Source organism: Fundulus heteroclitus, chromosome 17 (assembly GCF_011125445.2).
Source record: "Fundulus heteroclitus isolate FHET01 chromosome 17, MU-UCD_Fhet_4.1, whole genome shotgun sequence".
Lineage (NCBI taxonomy): Eukaryota > Metazoa > Chordata > Actinopteri > Cyprinodontiformes > Fundulidae > Fundulus > Fundulus heteroclitus.
The window spans coordinates 14994798-15010415 of NC_046377.1; the positions used below are offsets into that span (position 1 = coordinate 14994798).

General features: G+C 40.0%; 1 protein-coding gene across 1 annotated transcript in view; it reads left to right on the forward strand.

Annotated features, from left to right (window-relative positions):
• Positions 1 to 15618, forward strand: part of snd1 (staphylococcal nuclease and tudor domain containing 1) — a 229366-nt gene that overhangs the window by 167892 nt on the left and 45856 nt on the right. Inside the window, exon 18 of the mRNA XM_012869710.3 lies at positions 12968 to 13109. Coding sequence (XP_012725164.2) covers positions 12968 to 13109 — 142 coding nt within the window. The remainder of the gene's footprint in view (positions 1 to 12967; positions 13110 to 15618) is intronic.

Genomic DNA, 15618 nt, shown 5'->3' on the forward strand with positions numbered 1-15618 from the left:
AGCTGCAAGTGGCTCTTTGGACCCTGCACAATGGCTCTTAATAGCTTCAACTAAAAATTATTATAATAAAAAATCTTTAATGATTTCAAATGTACATATTATTTTAAAAAAGCAGGTTTTTCATGGAATTATTGCATTTATTTTCCACAATACAATGCAGATTTAGTTTTTATTGTTTTATAACTTAAAACAGAATTACAACCCTGTCCATTTGAAAATGACTACATATTTCCTGTTGTAAATATGTATTAAAAATAATTTTTTTTTAATACATATTTTCAAAAGGTCATATGATTTGCAGCTCTAAATGAGTTTTATATAGCTGGTCTTAGGGCTAAATGGCTCTTTGGATTGTAAAGGTTGCAGACCTTCAGGTTTGGGGTTGCTGATTTCCTTCCAACCTTCTCCATCTAAAACCTTTTGTAGCATTTAAAAGGTTTTCTGCCAGGATTTAGTTCATGCTAACTCTGGAGTAGTTCAAGAAATAAACAGTCCTGTTTCCATTTAGCCATAAACCATTGTTAGAAATGTGGCGTATGAATAGAATGTATAAATGGGATGAATGAGTGGAACATCAGTCCTGGGAGCGGCATGCACACCTAGACAGACTGGGGCACAAGGTCATCAGATAGCACCCAAGTGGTGACACGTCTATCACAAAAGATCCTAATAAAATACATTAAAGTTTGTTTTTATTTGACAAATTGTGAAAAGACTTGTCAAATAATGCATGGTAATGCAGATGTGACTCTTTCCATGCTGCTTTGCGTTTTCCAGCAGGAATAAACTGTAGTCAAAATGTGTAGTCAAATCTGCTGTTGTCTAAAGGAATGTAACCCCTAAAAATATTTTCAAGAGAAGATTGTGATTAAATCGTCATTTTCCTGAGAAAAAAAAAAACCTTGTACCAAAGAAACGTCAGACATTTGAATCATAATACCAAACACGACATGTGGGAAGTGATTCAGAGACTTCAACTACGTCAGATTTTCTCTTTAGTGCTGTGTCCTTCGCCTCTCTTCACTTTTGTACTTCTTGCGCTTTCTCCTGTTTTTCTCTCTGCTCCTCAGCGCTGCCATATTAACCCTTCTGTCAGTCTCTGCGAGTCAGCGTTGCCTCTGCTGCCTCGCTCCCACCGGCAACGATCAGAGCTCATCTGCAGAGAAAAGCTCAAGAAGCAACGACGCCACCCTGTAAAAATCTGTAGCCATGGCAACTGTTGGCAACACATGCAGCCCGTTAATTACTAAGCTGATTAATTGCTTTTTAATTGCATACTTAGACAAAATAAACTTCTGTCCCCATTCCCTTCTTTGTTCCTTAAACTCTTCAGTAATTTTCAGTGATCAGCTGGAGAGTGTCCTCTCAATGACGATAATCCTGTTGAGCTGAAAGGCCTTTTATAGAAGATGGGTACACAAAAGCAACAAAGAGAAGAATAGGGGACACGGTGGGCTTAAAATTGCAGCCCACTTTAACTCTGCGTGCTGCGGAGGCAGGTGGGCACATTTCCGGGGAGCCCAACGTCACCCTTATGTCTTCAAGGTTAAAAGAAGGACTCGTGTTGAAGAAATAGGTAAAGATGACATTTTCAAAACAATAAGCCTTCTGGATTTAGTCAATTTGTTAGTAATATATATTATCTGCAGATTAAATGTTATGCTACTGATTAGGGGGAAAAAATCCTCAATCTGGTTATAGATGTGGTTTTATATAAACCTGTATTAGCATCTGATGTTAGCAGTTAGCATCATTAGAACGACTAGCATTACTCAAACCGCTCTGTGTGCCCTTGAGCAGGGGTGTCCAAAGTGCAGCCCGTGGGCCATTTATGACCTTCAGAGTGATTTTCATGTACCCAACATCGGCAAATCAAAGCGTGTTTCAAAACAGATTAAAAGCTCAAAAGAGAAAACAAACAGCTTTGCTGTAAAATGTCAACGTTCCTAGTATTTTTATTTATTTATTTTTATTTTGTATTTTAATAAGTCTCACGCTCACATAGCCTGAATGGGCCTTAGACATGTGTTGGCTCTCCAGTATCTTCTTTCTCTGACTTCATTTTCAATCGGCCCATTTATAGAGAAAATGGTTAACTATGAAACATATTCACCAAGTCACGGCTTCAACACCAAAGTCTGTTATCAGTGAATCTGGTTGTCCTTATATATTATATGTACGTTGGAAATGGATCAGCCTTTTTGAGTTTCCAGTTGAGACCGATCGAGCTGCAAGTTAGCCGGTCACCCGACAATTTCTGCACCTGTGGTAATAGTTGGTGTTTCTTTTTATTTATTTATTTTTTGTTATTCATCCCTTTGTGCCCAGCAGAAGGGCTGATCAATCAGGTTGATCAGCCAACAAACTCTGTCTCCATACCTTCTCACCTTGTTTCAGTGGCAGCTCACTTAGTCAAGGTTATGCTGACGGTACATCAGAAGATGTTTCCTTTTCCTGACGTCTTTTCAGTCACCCTCACACCCCCTCCCAGTTCTCAGCGTTCGTCTAAAGCTTTGCAAGAACCAAAATCTCAATCGTGATCTGTCGTGCTAGGAGTGGCGAACTTTAATTGCGTCCTTGCTCCCCGCTGTTGTTTTTTCTTTTTTTCCAATTATTCTTAGTATTGCTGTGATCTCTCTCTGCTTGATCATGTTTTAATGACTGCGGACAGACACAGTCACCGCTCCGGTTAGAAAAACAGGCCACTTGATGTAAGCCTCCATATGCCGGAGCGACTGCCTCCAGGGACGATGTGTGTGGTTTCTGTGCGTCTCGTCTGCGCACAGCGCTCGACTCTCTCCTCCGTCTGGTCCGCCATACCAGCGGAGGAGGGTGGCACCTATAAGAACGTTAGCACAGGTACAGGTTATTTTTGTGCCTCGCTTTGATTATACACCCATTTGCTCTGTTTCTATGGCAACCTTATGCTCCCCCTCGGTTCTCATGTTCATAGCACCCATCTCTGACAGGTGCAAGTAAGAGTTTAATGCTAATTGCATTTTGTCTGCGTGTCGACAGAACTCGTTCCTCCTCCAGCTGATGCATACGTGTTCAGGAGGATCAATTTGTGTCAGTTGAAAATAAAAAAATAAAACGTCGCAAGCGACCATTATGATAGCCTCGGGTTGCATTCCAGCTCCTCACAGCCGCGTACGTGTCTGTTTGCCTGTATGTGAGTTTGGCAGCGTAAGTAGGGGTCACATTAGGCGTGTAAGCCGGGGTTGAGTAGCCTCGCTGCCTGCCTGCTGCCTCTTTGATGGGAGAACATCTGTTGGCTGTGATATGAAGCTGGGGAGGATCTCTTTCTCTCTCCTTCTCCTTCGCTCCTTTGCTTGCTCCGTGGTCTCTGTTGCAAATTCCCCAGCTGCTTTGCTTCCTCCCTTCTCCAAAAAAAGAAAAAAAAAAACTGTCCCCCACCACCTGTGCAGTTTTAATACATAATTTATCTGCTAAAGTAACCACATCTGAGAGACTGAACCCTTCCACCCGTCTCCAGCTTTCTGTCGGCTTTCTGTCTGTTTAATTCAGCCTGTTGGCTAAATTAAAGTTTTTAATTCAAATGTCTTCAATGTGTGCTATCAGGGAAACAAAAACAGGTAGAAATTCAAGAAATTAAGACTTTTTTTTTTTTACCAGGAGCCTAAATCATCTCCTCTAAATTGGCCTGATCTGAGTTGTCAGCTTGTTTTAGTGAGTTTTAACTTTCCTGCTATTGCCCAGCCCTTATCAGACACTACAAAGTTTAAACCAATGCTTTGGCATGACAGCCGACCTGCTGTTTAAGTCTGGATTTTAGGACCACAGCCGCAGATAAAAGGAGTGCAGCATCTTTAAAAGGGAGCACAGCCTGAAATTGGCAGCACTTACTGGTCTGATTAGCTTTTTTTTTTTTAAATCAGAAAGCCTTATTTTATGTGAGAACTGCAGGCTTATCAGTCGGCTCAGTGGAATGATTGCGTGTCTGTGAACATTTAGCCAAACTGGTGGCAGTCAAACAGGCCATGATGATTATTGAGAAAATACCGTCACTAACAGAAGTATTCATGCCCCTTAAATATTCTTCCATGTTACAACCATAAATTAAACGGCATTTTTAAATGTATTTTAATTTGTGACTAAAGTATTAGTAAAGGGACCTATAGCGTTAAGGTTGTTAGTTACAAAAAATAGTTGAATTGCGGTGTGGATTTCTATTCAGCTTCATTTACTCTGATGGTTCTTAATTAAATCCAGAACATTAAATTGCCAGAAACACATAATTACCAAATAGAGTCCACCGGAGTGTATTTTAATCTGGCAGACAGGAGAACAATACTTATTCAAGCAGTGAAGAAGCCCATTATCTCTCTGGAGGAGCTGCAGAAATCCACTGTTGAGTTTAGAGAATCTGCAGAAAGCTGGTTAAAGGAAAGCTTCAAGAAGTCGTGTTTGCAGTTCGCTAAAAATAATTGGAAAAAGCATAAAGATATGGAAAATGATGCTTAGGGCAAATGAAACTAATGCTGCCTGTTGGTCTACAGACTTAAATTGATGTTCTCAAACACTCTTCATCTAACCTGACAGAGTTTGAGCTATTTTGCAATAAGGAATGGGAAGAAATGAAAGTGCAAAGCTGATGGAGACAAAGCTGCAATTGTAACAAAAGCTTCTTCTACAGAACATCAGGGTCTCCCAAGCATCAGGCTTAGGGAGGCTGAATACAAATGTGTGTAACATTTTTAAGATATTTGTTTGTTTAATCTAAAAGAAAAAATGTCTGAAAGCTACATGTTTTTTTATCACTTCACAATTATGCAGTAATTGGTTTATCAAAATCAAATCCTAATATGACAAAATTAGAAAACGGATGTAAAGACTTGTGAAGGCTCTTTATTTTGTTAGATTTTACTGATTATTTTCTGACCTTAGTTCTCTTTTAGCACTGTGTGAAATCAAAGTTAAAACATAGATCTTTCTGTTAACCATATGTGTATTCAAAAATAGAAGAAATATGCTTTAATACAAGTATCTAGAAATGTATTCTTGCTTTTCTTTATTGTGGTTGACATGGGAGGGGGAGAAAAGCCCTGTGCTTCTCTAAATGTATTTTACTGCTGCAGTGTGATTTCAGTTTTTACTGTTTTGAAATAAGCCTGTCTGCAGCTTGACATGTTTTGTTACCAAGTCCTGTTATGTGGCCTTGCAGACCAATAACCAGTCGTATTGTTATCGCAGTTCGACAAGAACAATGTTGCCACCAAGTCGTGTCTTTAAGCACTTTCCAAGGTCACAGCTGTGCCTTGTGGGTGTTTGTGCACTTATCCTCGTATGTAGGGTTAATGATCCTGTAATTGCATAGATTATGACTGAAACCTAGAACAGCAGAGCGAAAAATAAAATTTTTATTTTCTTCCAAAGCCTTTATCTGAGCTACCAGAGTTGAACCCCAGTGACGGGCTTTTTATGGTCTAAGAGGTAACGGGTTAATGTCTTTTCCCTTTAATGTAACGGAACAACTTGGCCTTCCCAGCACCTGTCACTCAACTCCATGTCCAACCAAGATTGATAAGACATGTTCTAACAGGAAAGGTGTTCTGTTTGAAGCGGAGGTCGCGGATGCTGCAGTGACCGAGCGTGTTGCCACAAAATACAACCCAATCATTGTAAAACAGCCTGTAAATCAAAGTGCCGGGCCGCGGTAACTTGCCTTTCAGTCAGTAAAGCTGTGCTGCACCTTTTGAGAGCTTCAAAGCTTCAGCTGAACCCGGCCTCTCATCACATTAGTCACTGGCAGTGAGTCATATTAGTTTGCTTAGTCGGTATTGGGGTAAAAATGAACGTGTATTCATTTTTCTTGTATTTGAAATGACCTCGTAGAAAGGGTTTAGTTTGTTTTTTTCTTTTATTTCAAGGGAAATGCCCTTGCAAATAGACCCACACATTACATTTAAACTATTACTTTATTTAGAAATCATCTGTGAGTATTCCTCTTGTTTATTGCAAAAATAAGTTGCATTTTATTTTTTTATGTTGAGGCAGCTTCCATTTAAAAAAAAAAATTCATTTCTATGAATATTTATATATGTGACCGGTCAGTTGTTTAGGCCACATGATGTGCCTAATCTTGTTTGTATTGTAGACCGTTGTGTAGTCTGCATTGTAATTATGGTAGTTGTGATGAGGTTAAGCGTCTCAGTGAAACCGCTGTCTGTCTTGTCCATCATCCCCCGACTAATTGTTGAGTCAATATCGACGACGACGTTGAGGAACAGGAAATCCGGGGGCGCGCACCTTTCTGCTTCGCACGCCCAGATCGCTAATCAACATGACGCCATCGCTGTTTTTTAAATGAGCTCTTCATCGCTTAGCGTGCCAATCAAATCTTTCTCATTGCCTTATTACGGAGATAACTTTTTTTTACATCATAAAAGAGCTGTGGAGGGAAATGGGTCGCTTATCTAAAATATCATAGGAAAGATAAGGATCAATAACATGCTTTTCTATATTTTCTTAACTGTGCAGGGTGTTTGATCACCGAATGCACACCACAGTCTTGGTGAGACTTGTTGCACTTCCTCCCAGGTGTTACATTTAGAGCGTGGCAGGTGAGGTGTCTGTACAACGTTATCTTCTGAAACAGGATGTCCAGACTAGTTGCACCCCAGCCTTGGGGCTGATTCTTTCCATACCCCCGCAGGCATACAATGATATGATCATAAGCATGTCTGGATGCATGAAAGAGGTTACAGTCACCCATAATTAGAAAAGTAATACATTAAGACAAATGCAATACCCAAAGGTCATGCCAAACGTTGAAATATCAAGTAAATACAGAGCTAAGAAATGGTGAGAACTTTATTCCACACGAAGTTGGGCTTAAATTTCCTTTTGATGTCCTCTCCTGCAGTGCTGTCCTGTGAGTAAGGCTTGTTCGTTTACATCCATCAAGATGAAATTAATTAGAAGTAAATATGATCTCTTCTGTTGCTACATGTAGCTTTGAGCCTTTTGAAGTGAGTGATGATAGTGAGGTAGCTAGGAGACCAAAGAGAAGAAAAAACTAAATTAAACGAATCATTCTCCCTCAAACAGATTCATCAGGGACATAATGGGGCTAAATTGATTTGCAAAGTGCACTTTTTATGACTAACATCACCCTATTGATTTCAATTGTCCTCCATATCTGATTGTGTGATAAATTAATAATAGAGCAATAAGGAAGACATGCTGGAAGATGGACTTGGGGTGTTTTGCTCAATCTTTTTGTTGATTCACAGATGCTTCACCCCCCCCCCCCCCCCCCCCAGTAATACACAAGTGTGCCATTTAGTGTGATTGTTGAATTACTTCCTCCGCTGAGGTGTGGTGGAATCAGATGAGTCAGCTGGGGATTGCAGCTGTCACTGCATTACTTTTGTTAGCACTCTGTGAAGGAAGACTACATCTCTTTTATCTAAGTTTGTTCATGTCAAAGAATAACGTTCAGTGTTTAACTTAATTAAAAAAAAAATGTACCAGACATTTTCCTATAAAAGCTTATTTTTTGGTTTGAAAATGTTTGAGACAGATTTACACATTCATACAGCAGATCTGTGGTAGAGGGACCTGTCTTCCTCTGCACAAGCCTCAAAGTATGCAATGTGATTGCACTGTTTTAAGTCTGAAAGAAATGGAAACTATTCATATTCATATAAAAAGTATCTTCCCTTGAAATGAAATACCTGAATTCCCCAAAATGCTCAAGCAGATTGTCTTATACTGATTACTAGGGGAAAAAGAAAGTACAAATTTTTTTAAATCTATGTCTCTACTTGCTCACAGTCTCTGTATTAATGACATTTCCAGTTTACGTCTTTATATTCTGTTTTCTGTCGAAGTTTTTGGGATAATATTCTAACAATGTATTTTAATAGATAAATATAGGACAAAAGTTGCCCCTTCAGACTTTGGGGTGTAATTGTAGAAAAGTAAGTTATTTGTAAATGACAAATGTAAACCAATCGGGGGCCCAAATACAAATTTTCCCAATGTCTCACACATTTTTGTCTTTGTTACAAAAACAAAAAAAGAACTATGCAATCTGAAACAAATCTGACATCTATATATTATTGTGTGAAAAAGCCAATGCACTGTATTAAAAATGTACCAATAACCCAGGAATGTGTACTTGCACGTACAGATATTGGCAGGAGTGAGTTGCCAATGGCTTTGAATCGGTTGTTTCTTCAACATTTTGTTTCCACATATCGACATTTCTTCCCTTCTCACTTCATTTCGATCCCCTGAACTGCCCCGTTTGTATCCATGTAGTTTGCCGTTGGGTTTCAGTTTGTTTCCTAGTACAGTAGTATTTTTTCCTGAGTTATTATGAAATAACCTTTTTTTTTTTCCTGTCATACATGCTACATACGTCTCTCACATCACTACGTTTAATCAATTTTCTCCCTCTTTTCAGTCACATCTGTTCAATCTGTCTAGATATTCATCTACTTGTGTTCCAATGTGTGAATGTTTGCTGTAACACCTTCTCCTAGTCTTATGAGACGCTTTGTGCACTTAAAGTAGAAATACTTAGCTAAATTGAGACGAAGTCAATTGGCAGGCCTCTTAACTACCTGAAGAAGAGCTCTGCTTGCCGTTAAAGAGCAGCACTTCAGCCAGTAAAACATCTCATGCACCAGGCTGACAAACTAAAGCCCTACAAAACTGCTCAGCTGCTGGTATGTTTTACCAGCCGATCTTTAAAGACTAAACTTCTCATTTCCAGTATTGGCTGTCAAGTTGCTAACCTTATTTTGGTTAATTATCTCTCCCCCATTTAATGGTACCAATTTCTGTTTTGTTATTGTTGGAAAGCCTGATTAGTCACCTTCACTATAAGGTTTGTGAATCAGTGGAATGAGTAACACTAGCTAAATGTGTGGATAGCTCTTCTAAAAGACGTGCTTTAAGTGTTGTCCAGTGTGTACCAGTCACAGGTGTATGACTGACTCATAATTCAGTTCACTTGTGTATATTTCAAATCCTATGTCCTGTTCTGTGAGAATGCTGAAGTCAGAGACAGACCATATGGGGCAATACCCCAAATAGACCAGTTCTCATTCCCTGAGAAACTGTAGATTTCCTGCAGGCGATGTGGTCTTTTCTTCTCACCTTGATTTGTCCTTTGTTTTGTCTTGCATTTCACGATCCATTTTTTTTGTTTCTTATTCCTCTTTGTTCTTTCATTCTTCAATATCTTGCTTGTTTCCTTCCTTCTTTCTTCATTTAATCTGTCTTTAGAAACATGTCATAAATTAATTCTAAACGTTTTCCTTTTACATTTAAAATGGCTAATGGAACCAAGAGAATTGGGGGGTGGTAACAATTTGCTCGCAGATGGCTGTGATTGTAAATTGATTGACCTTGTTGTGTCATACATTCTTTGTGCCAATAGTCATTCATGCGTCACCATTTAATGTCATTTTCCCTACTTCTGATCCCATCTTTTTGTTATAGTGTTTTAGTGTGTGTGGTCAGACTGCACTGAAATAAACATTTGAGCCAATATTGATATCTGACACTAATAGTCCTGCTATGGTCAACAACCAATATTTTCCAGTATTATATTTATTTCCCCTTTCGGCCCTGGAAAAAATGACCACACTGCTGACATTGCTTCCGTTAAACACCCCACAATCCTGCCCTGCATCACTATTACTGTCACGTGCCCAAACAAATAACATGTTAATATCGGCCCGATTTTAACTGTGGGACCAATACAGATGTGTTAAAAACTGACTAACCTTGGCCGATACCAATGTTTTATTTTTTTGTTTTGTTTTTTTGGCACTAGTAGTCTTTATTTGAAAGTGGTCTCACAGGAAAGAGGATTGAGATAGGGGGGATAACATGCAGCAAAGGTCAACTGACTGGGAATCAAACCCGGTACGGCGTCAAGGACCAAGGCCTCCATACATGATGGTGCGCATTGCCTCTGTGCCACCAGCGCATTATTGCAGATATATCGTCCATCCTGACATTTTAGTGTAATGTATTTTAGGTGTAATGTTATACCCACTCCATATTTCAAAACCTTGATTCCCAGTAAAAGTTTAAATGGAGTTTGTAATTAGCTCCACTTTTGTCTGAGTTGATGGCTGGCTCTCTAGTCTTCCAGTTTATGACAGCAAGTAAGATGAGCTGGTTTACCTCTGCCTCCGGTTGTTTGTCTGGTTTTAAAATATCTCCTTGTAGTTTAGCACACAGTTGATATGGTGTGGCTCTAGTCTAAATTATTTGGGCTTGAATGCAGAGGTTGCCTGATGTAGTGACTGTATGTTTTTGTCATTGGGTCATACATGAACATTAAGATAATAGAGTTCTGACATTTGTTAATCGAGTCAAAATGGTCCACATCCAAAAACTAGATTTAATCTCCCACCCGTAAATGCCACTTATCATTCCAACAATTTAAAAAACATCAACTGGTATAAAAAGGGAAGAAAAATAATTGACTCAAATGTTGTGGTGTTTATACCACACAAGGTGTATAAATAGGATAAAGAGAACAATTCTCCTGAGGGAAGACACCAAAGTCCAGAAACAATCCTAATTTCAAGTCGGCAACATCCAAACTCGATCAAGCACACTTGAAAGCTTTATATTGCCTTTATTGTGATTCTGATAATCATTGTAGAGCATAAGAGCAACCTTTCTCCCCACCCCCCGAGGAAAAAACTTGTCACTCTCTCGGGTGCGAGAGTGTTCTTCATTCTACAGTAGCCATGAAGGTCAGCTTGGTCTCCATCATTAAGACTTGTAATCCTTTCAACTCCAGCTTAATTGCCTGTTGGTTAGACCCATTTAGCTGCATTTCTTTCCTCCTCTTTCTCATCATGTCTGGCAGCTTGGTGGCTCTTGTCTGTGGCTGTAGTTGCAGAGTCACATACCTGCATTCAAGTGGAACAAACAGGATGGTTGGCTGCTCACTGAAGGTCATCAGCCCTGGGCGGCGTGCGCGCGTGTGCGCCACTTTGTTTTTTTTTAAAAACGCGATGGACTATTGTGTCTCCAATGAGGCATTCAGGCACGATGCAAAACAAGTTTTCCTCCTATTGTAATCATTCTAATCGCCAGCCTTTTGGCAGTTTTAGACACATTTAATGAATTGAATATGCCGCTCTTATTGCTCTTTTATAAACGCTGAACAAAGACAGCAGCATCTGTGGGGTGTTTTTCTTTCTTTCTCCGCAAATGCTCTGCTGCGCACACAACAATGCAAACTAGTGAAGCTGCGTGGAGCACCTGGAAGCTGGAAAAACATAATGTTTCGGCTTATGGGCTGTAGTCCAGTGGGTGATACTTTAAAAGGAGCTGTTTGTCTTTGATTATTTTAAAGAACTTTCACATTGCACTGAAAACAAAAGCAGGAGAAATTAATTTTGCTGCCTCGTCTCTGCTACGACTTTTTTTGTTTTTTGTTTTAAATGATCTCTCCTTGCTCCCTTGAGACCGGTCCGCCCTTGCGATCGAGCATCATGTCCTGCCTGGATCTTGAACACTTGCCACTGCTGTAAAGTGTTGCAGTAACGGCCAACGGGCTAATGAATGGTGACACCTAATCTTTGTCATCCCTAATTGGTGCTGCAGGTTTGATTAAAAGCCGAGTCATGTCAGCTCTCCCTCAGAATGTGGGAAGCGTGTTTATTACCGGACGCCGTGGGTTCCAGGGTCCGTAAGCGTGCTTGTAATGTGTGCATACGGCCGCATTTGTTTGCTATGCTAATATTGCGCACACCTGCCTGGTGCTGAACAAAAAAACACCCTGGTTGATCTAGGGCTTTGTGAAGCGTGGCTGCGTTTCTGCTCCTCATTAACCTTGCTTGCCCTCAATCCCTGAAATTTCAGCTTGTTTGTTTTCTGTCATCCTTCCCTGCTTGTCTTATTTTTTGCGTTTTTACCTCTTTTGCAGCATTTTGGGGATGACATCAGTTCTGTAATGAGATTTTTTTTTTTCCCCTCAGTTGGCTAGGTTGAATGAGAGCTGCCCTTTTAGTAAAAACCTGCTTTTTTTCCTAAAAATCTAATTTACTTACCTCTACAGAAGCAGCAAATAAAGAAAAGTTTATTCTAGTATTTCTTGGCAGCAAAGCTTAGACTAATTAGGAGAAAAAGAACACTAACAGCTAATCAAATTAGCGTTAAATGACCAACACTATTCCTGAGCTGTAAGAATTCCTCATCACCTTTTTCTTTTCATCTGACCTTTTAAAGTAAACACTTCCTAAATTGCCAGCAGAAAAAAAAAAAGCAGCAACAAGCTCTGCTGCAGCCCCACAAAAAGTTTTAAGCGCAAAGCTTAGCTGCACTTTGATACCTCTGAGCTTCCTGCTTTGGTGCAACTCCACTTCCACAAAGATTCCTCCACAGGGAGTTTATTAGTTCCCTTTCATCCTTAACATCTTGTGCTCGAAAACGTGCTTAACACTATTCCTCTATTGAAGTTGTACACAAACATGTAGCATTCTGTGTTAATAACCACCCACTCAGTGCGCTGCATCCCTTGCACTCTGCTAGCACGCTCACGCACACACCCACTGACGTCCACGCAGTTTGATATGTGGCCCAAGGCAAAGCTCTCCTCCCTAATGAGCCGCCTGCCCTCTGTTTTTCCAGGGGAGGTGAGGGAGAACTAACCTTGATGCAGCATCGAAAGGATCCAACCTGCTTACACACACAAACTTGAACTGCTGTGCTTGTGAAAGAAACTCTGTGGCTATATCTTTTACCCAGCTTGTGACATTATCGCCAGCCCTCAGAGTTGATGATGTTAAAGTTGTTAACATCATCATAGCTCCAGATGCACCGTCTGCCTGAAACGCTGCCACGAAGAACTGAAGGCAGATATTTATTAGGGTCTGCTTTCATGAGGCGTTTTCAAGTTCCACAAAACTATTGCTGAAGCTAGCCGCAAATGACTGACGTGTCCTTTTCTGCTCTGTTGTAGATCTGGGCCAACTACGAGGAAAAGCCCGTGGAGGAGGTTGTGCATCTCTCTGAGGAGAAGGAACGGGTGGCCAACTACAGACCCGTTTATGTGACCGAAATCACCGACACCCTGCACTTCTATGCCCAGGACGTAGAGACAGGTACAGAGAGTTCCTCGCTTTATAGCACATACGCTGCAGAATGGGAACTAAAGGTAAGTAAAAGTGGATTTGTCCTTGATTTGAGGAGGTAAATAAGATGATCTGCCAATGGAATGAGTACTTTGACCCCTAAAATAAGATAATTAGATAACCTGCACTTGAAATAAGATGGAGATGAGTTGTTCCTATTTAAGTGCAAAAATCTTATTCCATTGGCAGATCATTTAAACTTACCTGCTCAAATCAAGGAAAAATACACTAATTTGACTTACTTTTAGTTCCCTTTTTGCAGTGCTTATATTCATCCCCTGGGAACCGTTCCACATTCTGTCACACTACAACCACTAACTTTTATTAGAATTTTGTATAATATGATCTGATATAAGTTGACATAAAGTAGTGCATAATTGTAAAGAAAAAGAAAAAAATAATATGAGACCCCTCACCCCACTCCCAACCTATCAATGCTTTATGCTTGCCTCAAAATGGTCCGATAGAACCTGTGCGTTGACAGCTCTGGCGTAGGTCTGGAATTTGACTAGGCCGTTTCAAAACATGTTTTGCATCAAGGTCAAAAAGTACAATTTTGGGCACCTTTCCTGAGTTTCCCATGTCGAAGGTTTGAACAAAAAATAAATAAACCCTCTCCATCTTCCTTCCATTTCACAACTGTCCCCTACTTTGTGTTGGTCCGTGTACAATCCTAATAAGATACGTTACATTTTCTGGTAGGAATACTTTTGCAAGACGCTGCACATACTCAACCTCCAGCTCCTCCGAGAAAAATGGAAACAGCAAGTCAGACTTGAGTTATGATTGTAATTATGTAAAAGATTAATATATAAACATTAGGTTATCTTCATACTGCAGCGCTTGCTTCAACCAATGCAACCTGTTTGAAAACCATCAGTGTCTACACAAATGTGAAGACGACTTTCTCTTCTCGTTTTACCTCCAGACTGATTATATAAATGAAGATTCATTCTATCACTTTATTCCAACATTTCTATCACCTTTAGAGAATAAACAAGAGAACCTCCCACCTGCTCCTGCTAATAAATGGTTGTGGTAACAAAGAGCGATAGCTGCAAGCACCAACCATTGGAGTCTAAGCTGATTCCAAGCACCCTATAAGAGATTTTTCACTTCAGTAAGCACTTGAAAACCTACTTGAAGCAAAGAAAAGTTTCTTTATTTTTCTCCTGTGTATCTAAAACTTTATTCTCATTGCAACCTGATAACTTATGCAAAAATAGGATGGGTTTGTCTTTCCGATTTTTAAATGATTCAATCAGTTGATGTCAAATTTTACATTAAATATAAGATTTTAAAGTAACTCTAAATGGCTTTAAACTCTTGTATCAAAGAGTGCGCTACTTCACGTTTCAAGTTCTTTGAAGTGATGATTCATTACTACATCATGATGCGTCCACTTAGTTCTCAGGTATTTAAGAAATATAGAAAACTGGTTTTCTTCCACATAATTGCTAATTTGTTGTGCGTGTGTTCCTGCTGCTCTCAGTGCCTGAAACTTTGATCAAGAGTATCTAAAGGCAGGCCAGGCTTATGTTTTGATACAGTTTGATTTTTGCGAGTATTCCAAGAGCCATTAAATAACAGCATAATTATCTTTGCAGGCGATACCAGAAGCATTTAGAGTTTGCTGTAGCAAAAAAAAAGACTAATTAGCTTCTTTTGATTCACTGTGGGGGGGGGGTTGGGAAAGCAGCAACTTGGATTTTGTGCATTCAAAGTTTGTTTGTACTCAGTTTCACATGTAAAAAGAAGCAGATTCAGTGACAACCTGTTTCAGCAGATTGATTATTTTTGGAGCGGAACAGATCTGAGCGCTTCATGGAAATGATTGTCTCCATCATCTGCTAGGCCATGGGAGCTGCCCAGAACTCAGAGGCCTTCTTCTCTCCACTGCCCCCTCATCACAATCAGACGCCGCTTTATTGGCCAAGATTGAGTGCACAAACAGGGAATTTGACTTCAGTTTAAAGCGATCACAGGCATTAAGTTAAAAAAAACAAAAAACGAATGGCACTGTAGTACATTTATGAGAATGTAAGAGGCATTTTATGTATGTAACAAAAAGAAAAGGAAAGTTGTGATGGTATAAATATGCTTTTTTTGTTTCACAGCAGTACAGCGGACTAGTCTGGCTGTATACGGTGTTCATTCTGTTTATCAGATTGACAGCCTCAGGGAAGGAAAATGTCTCTGTGGCAAATAGTGCTCTGTAGGGCCGACCTGAAGGTAAAAGACTAAACAGTTTTGTCCCGGACGTGTGGCTCTGCAGGGGTATTGGTTTTCTTTTTCTTGACCCTGGACCTGTACGGGTTCTGGATGGAGGGAAGGTCAGCCCCCAATGATCCTCTCTGCAGACCTAATTGTTTGTTGTAGTTGGACCTGTCCTGCTTTGTGTATGAGCCAAACTACACAGTGCTGAAGGAACACAGGTCAGCCTGAATGACGGCAGCGTAGAAGATGACGGAATGATGAA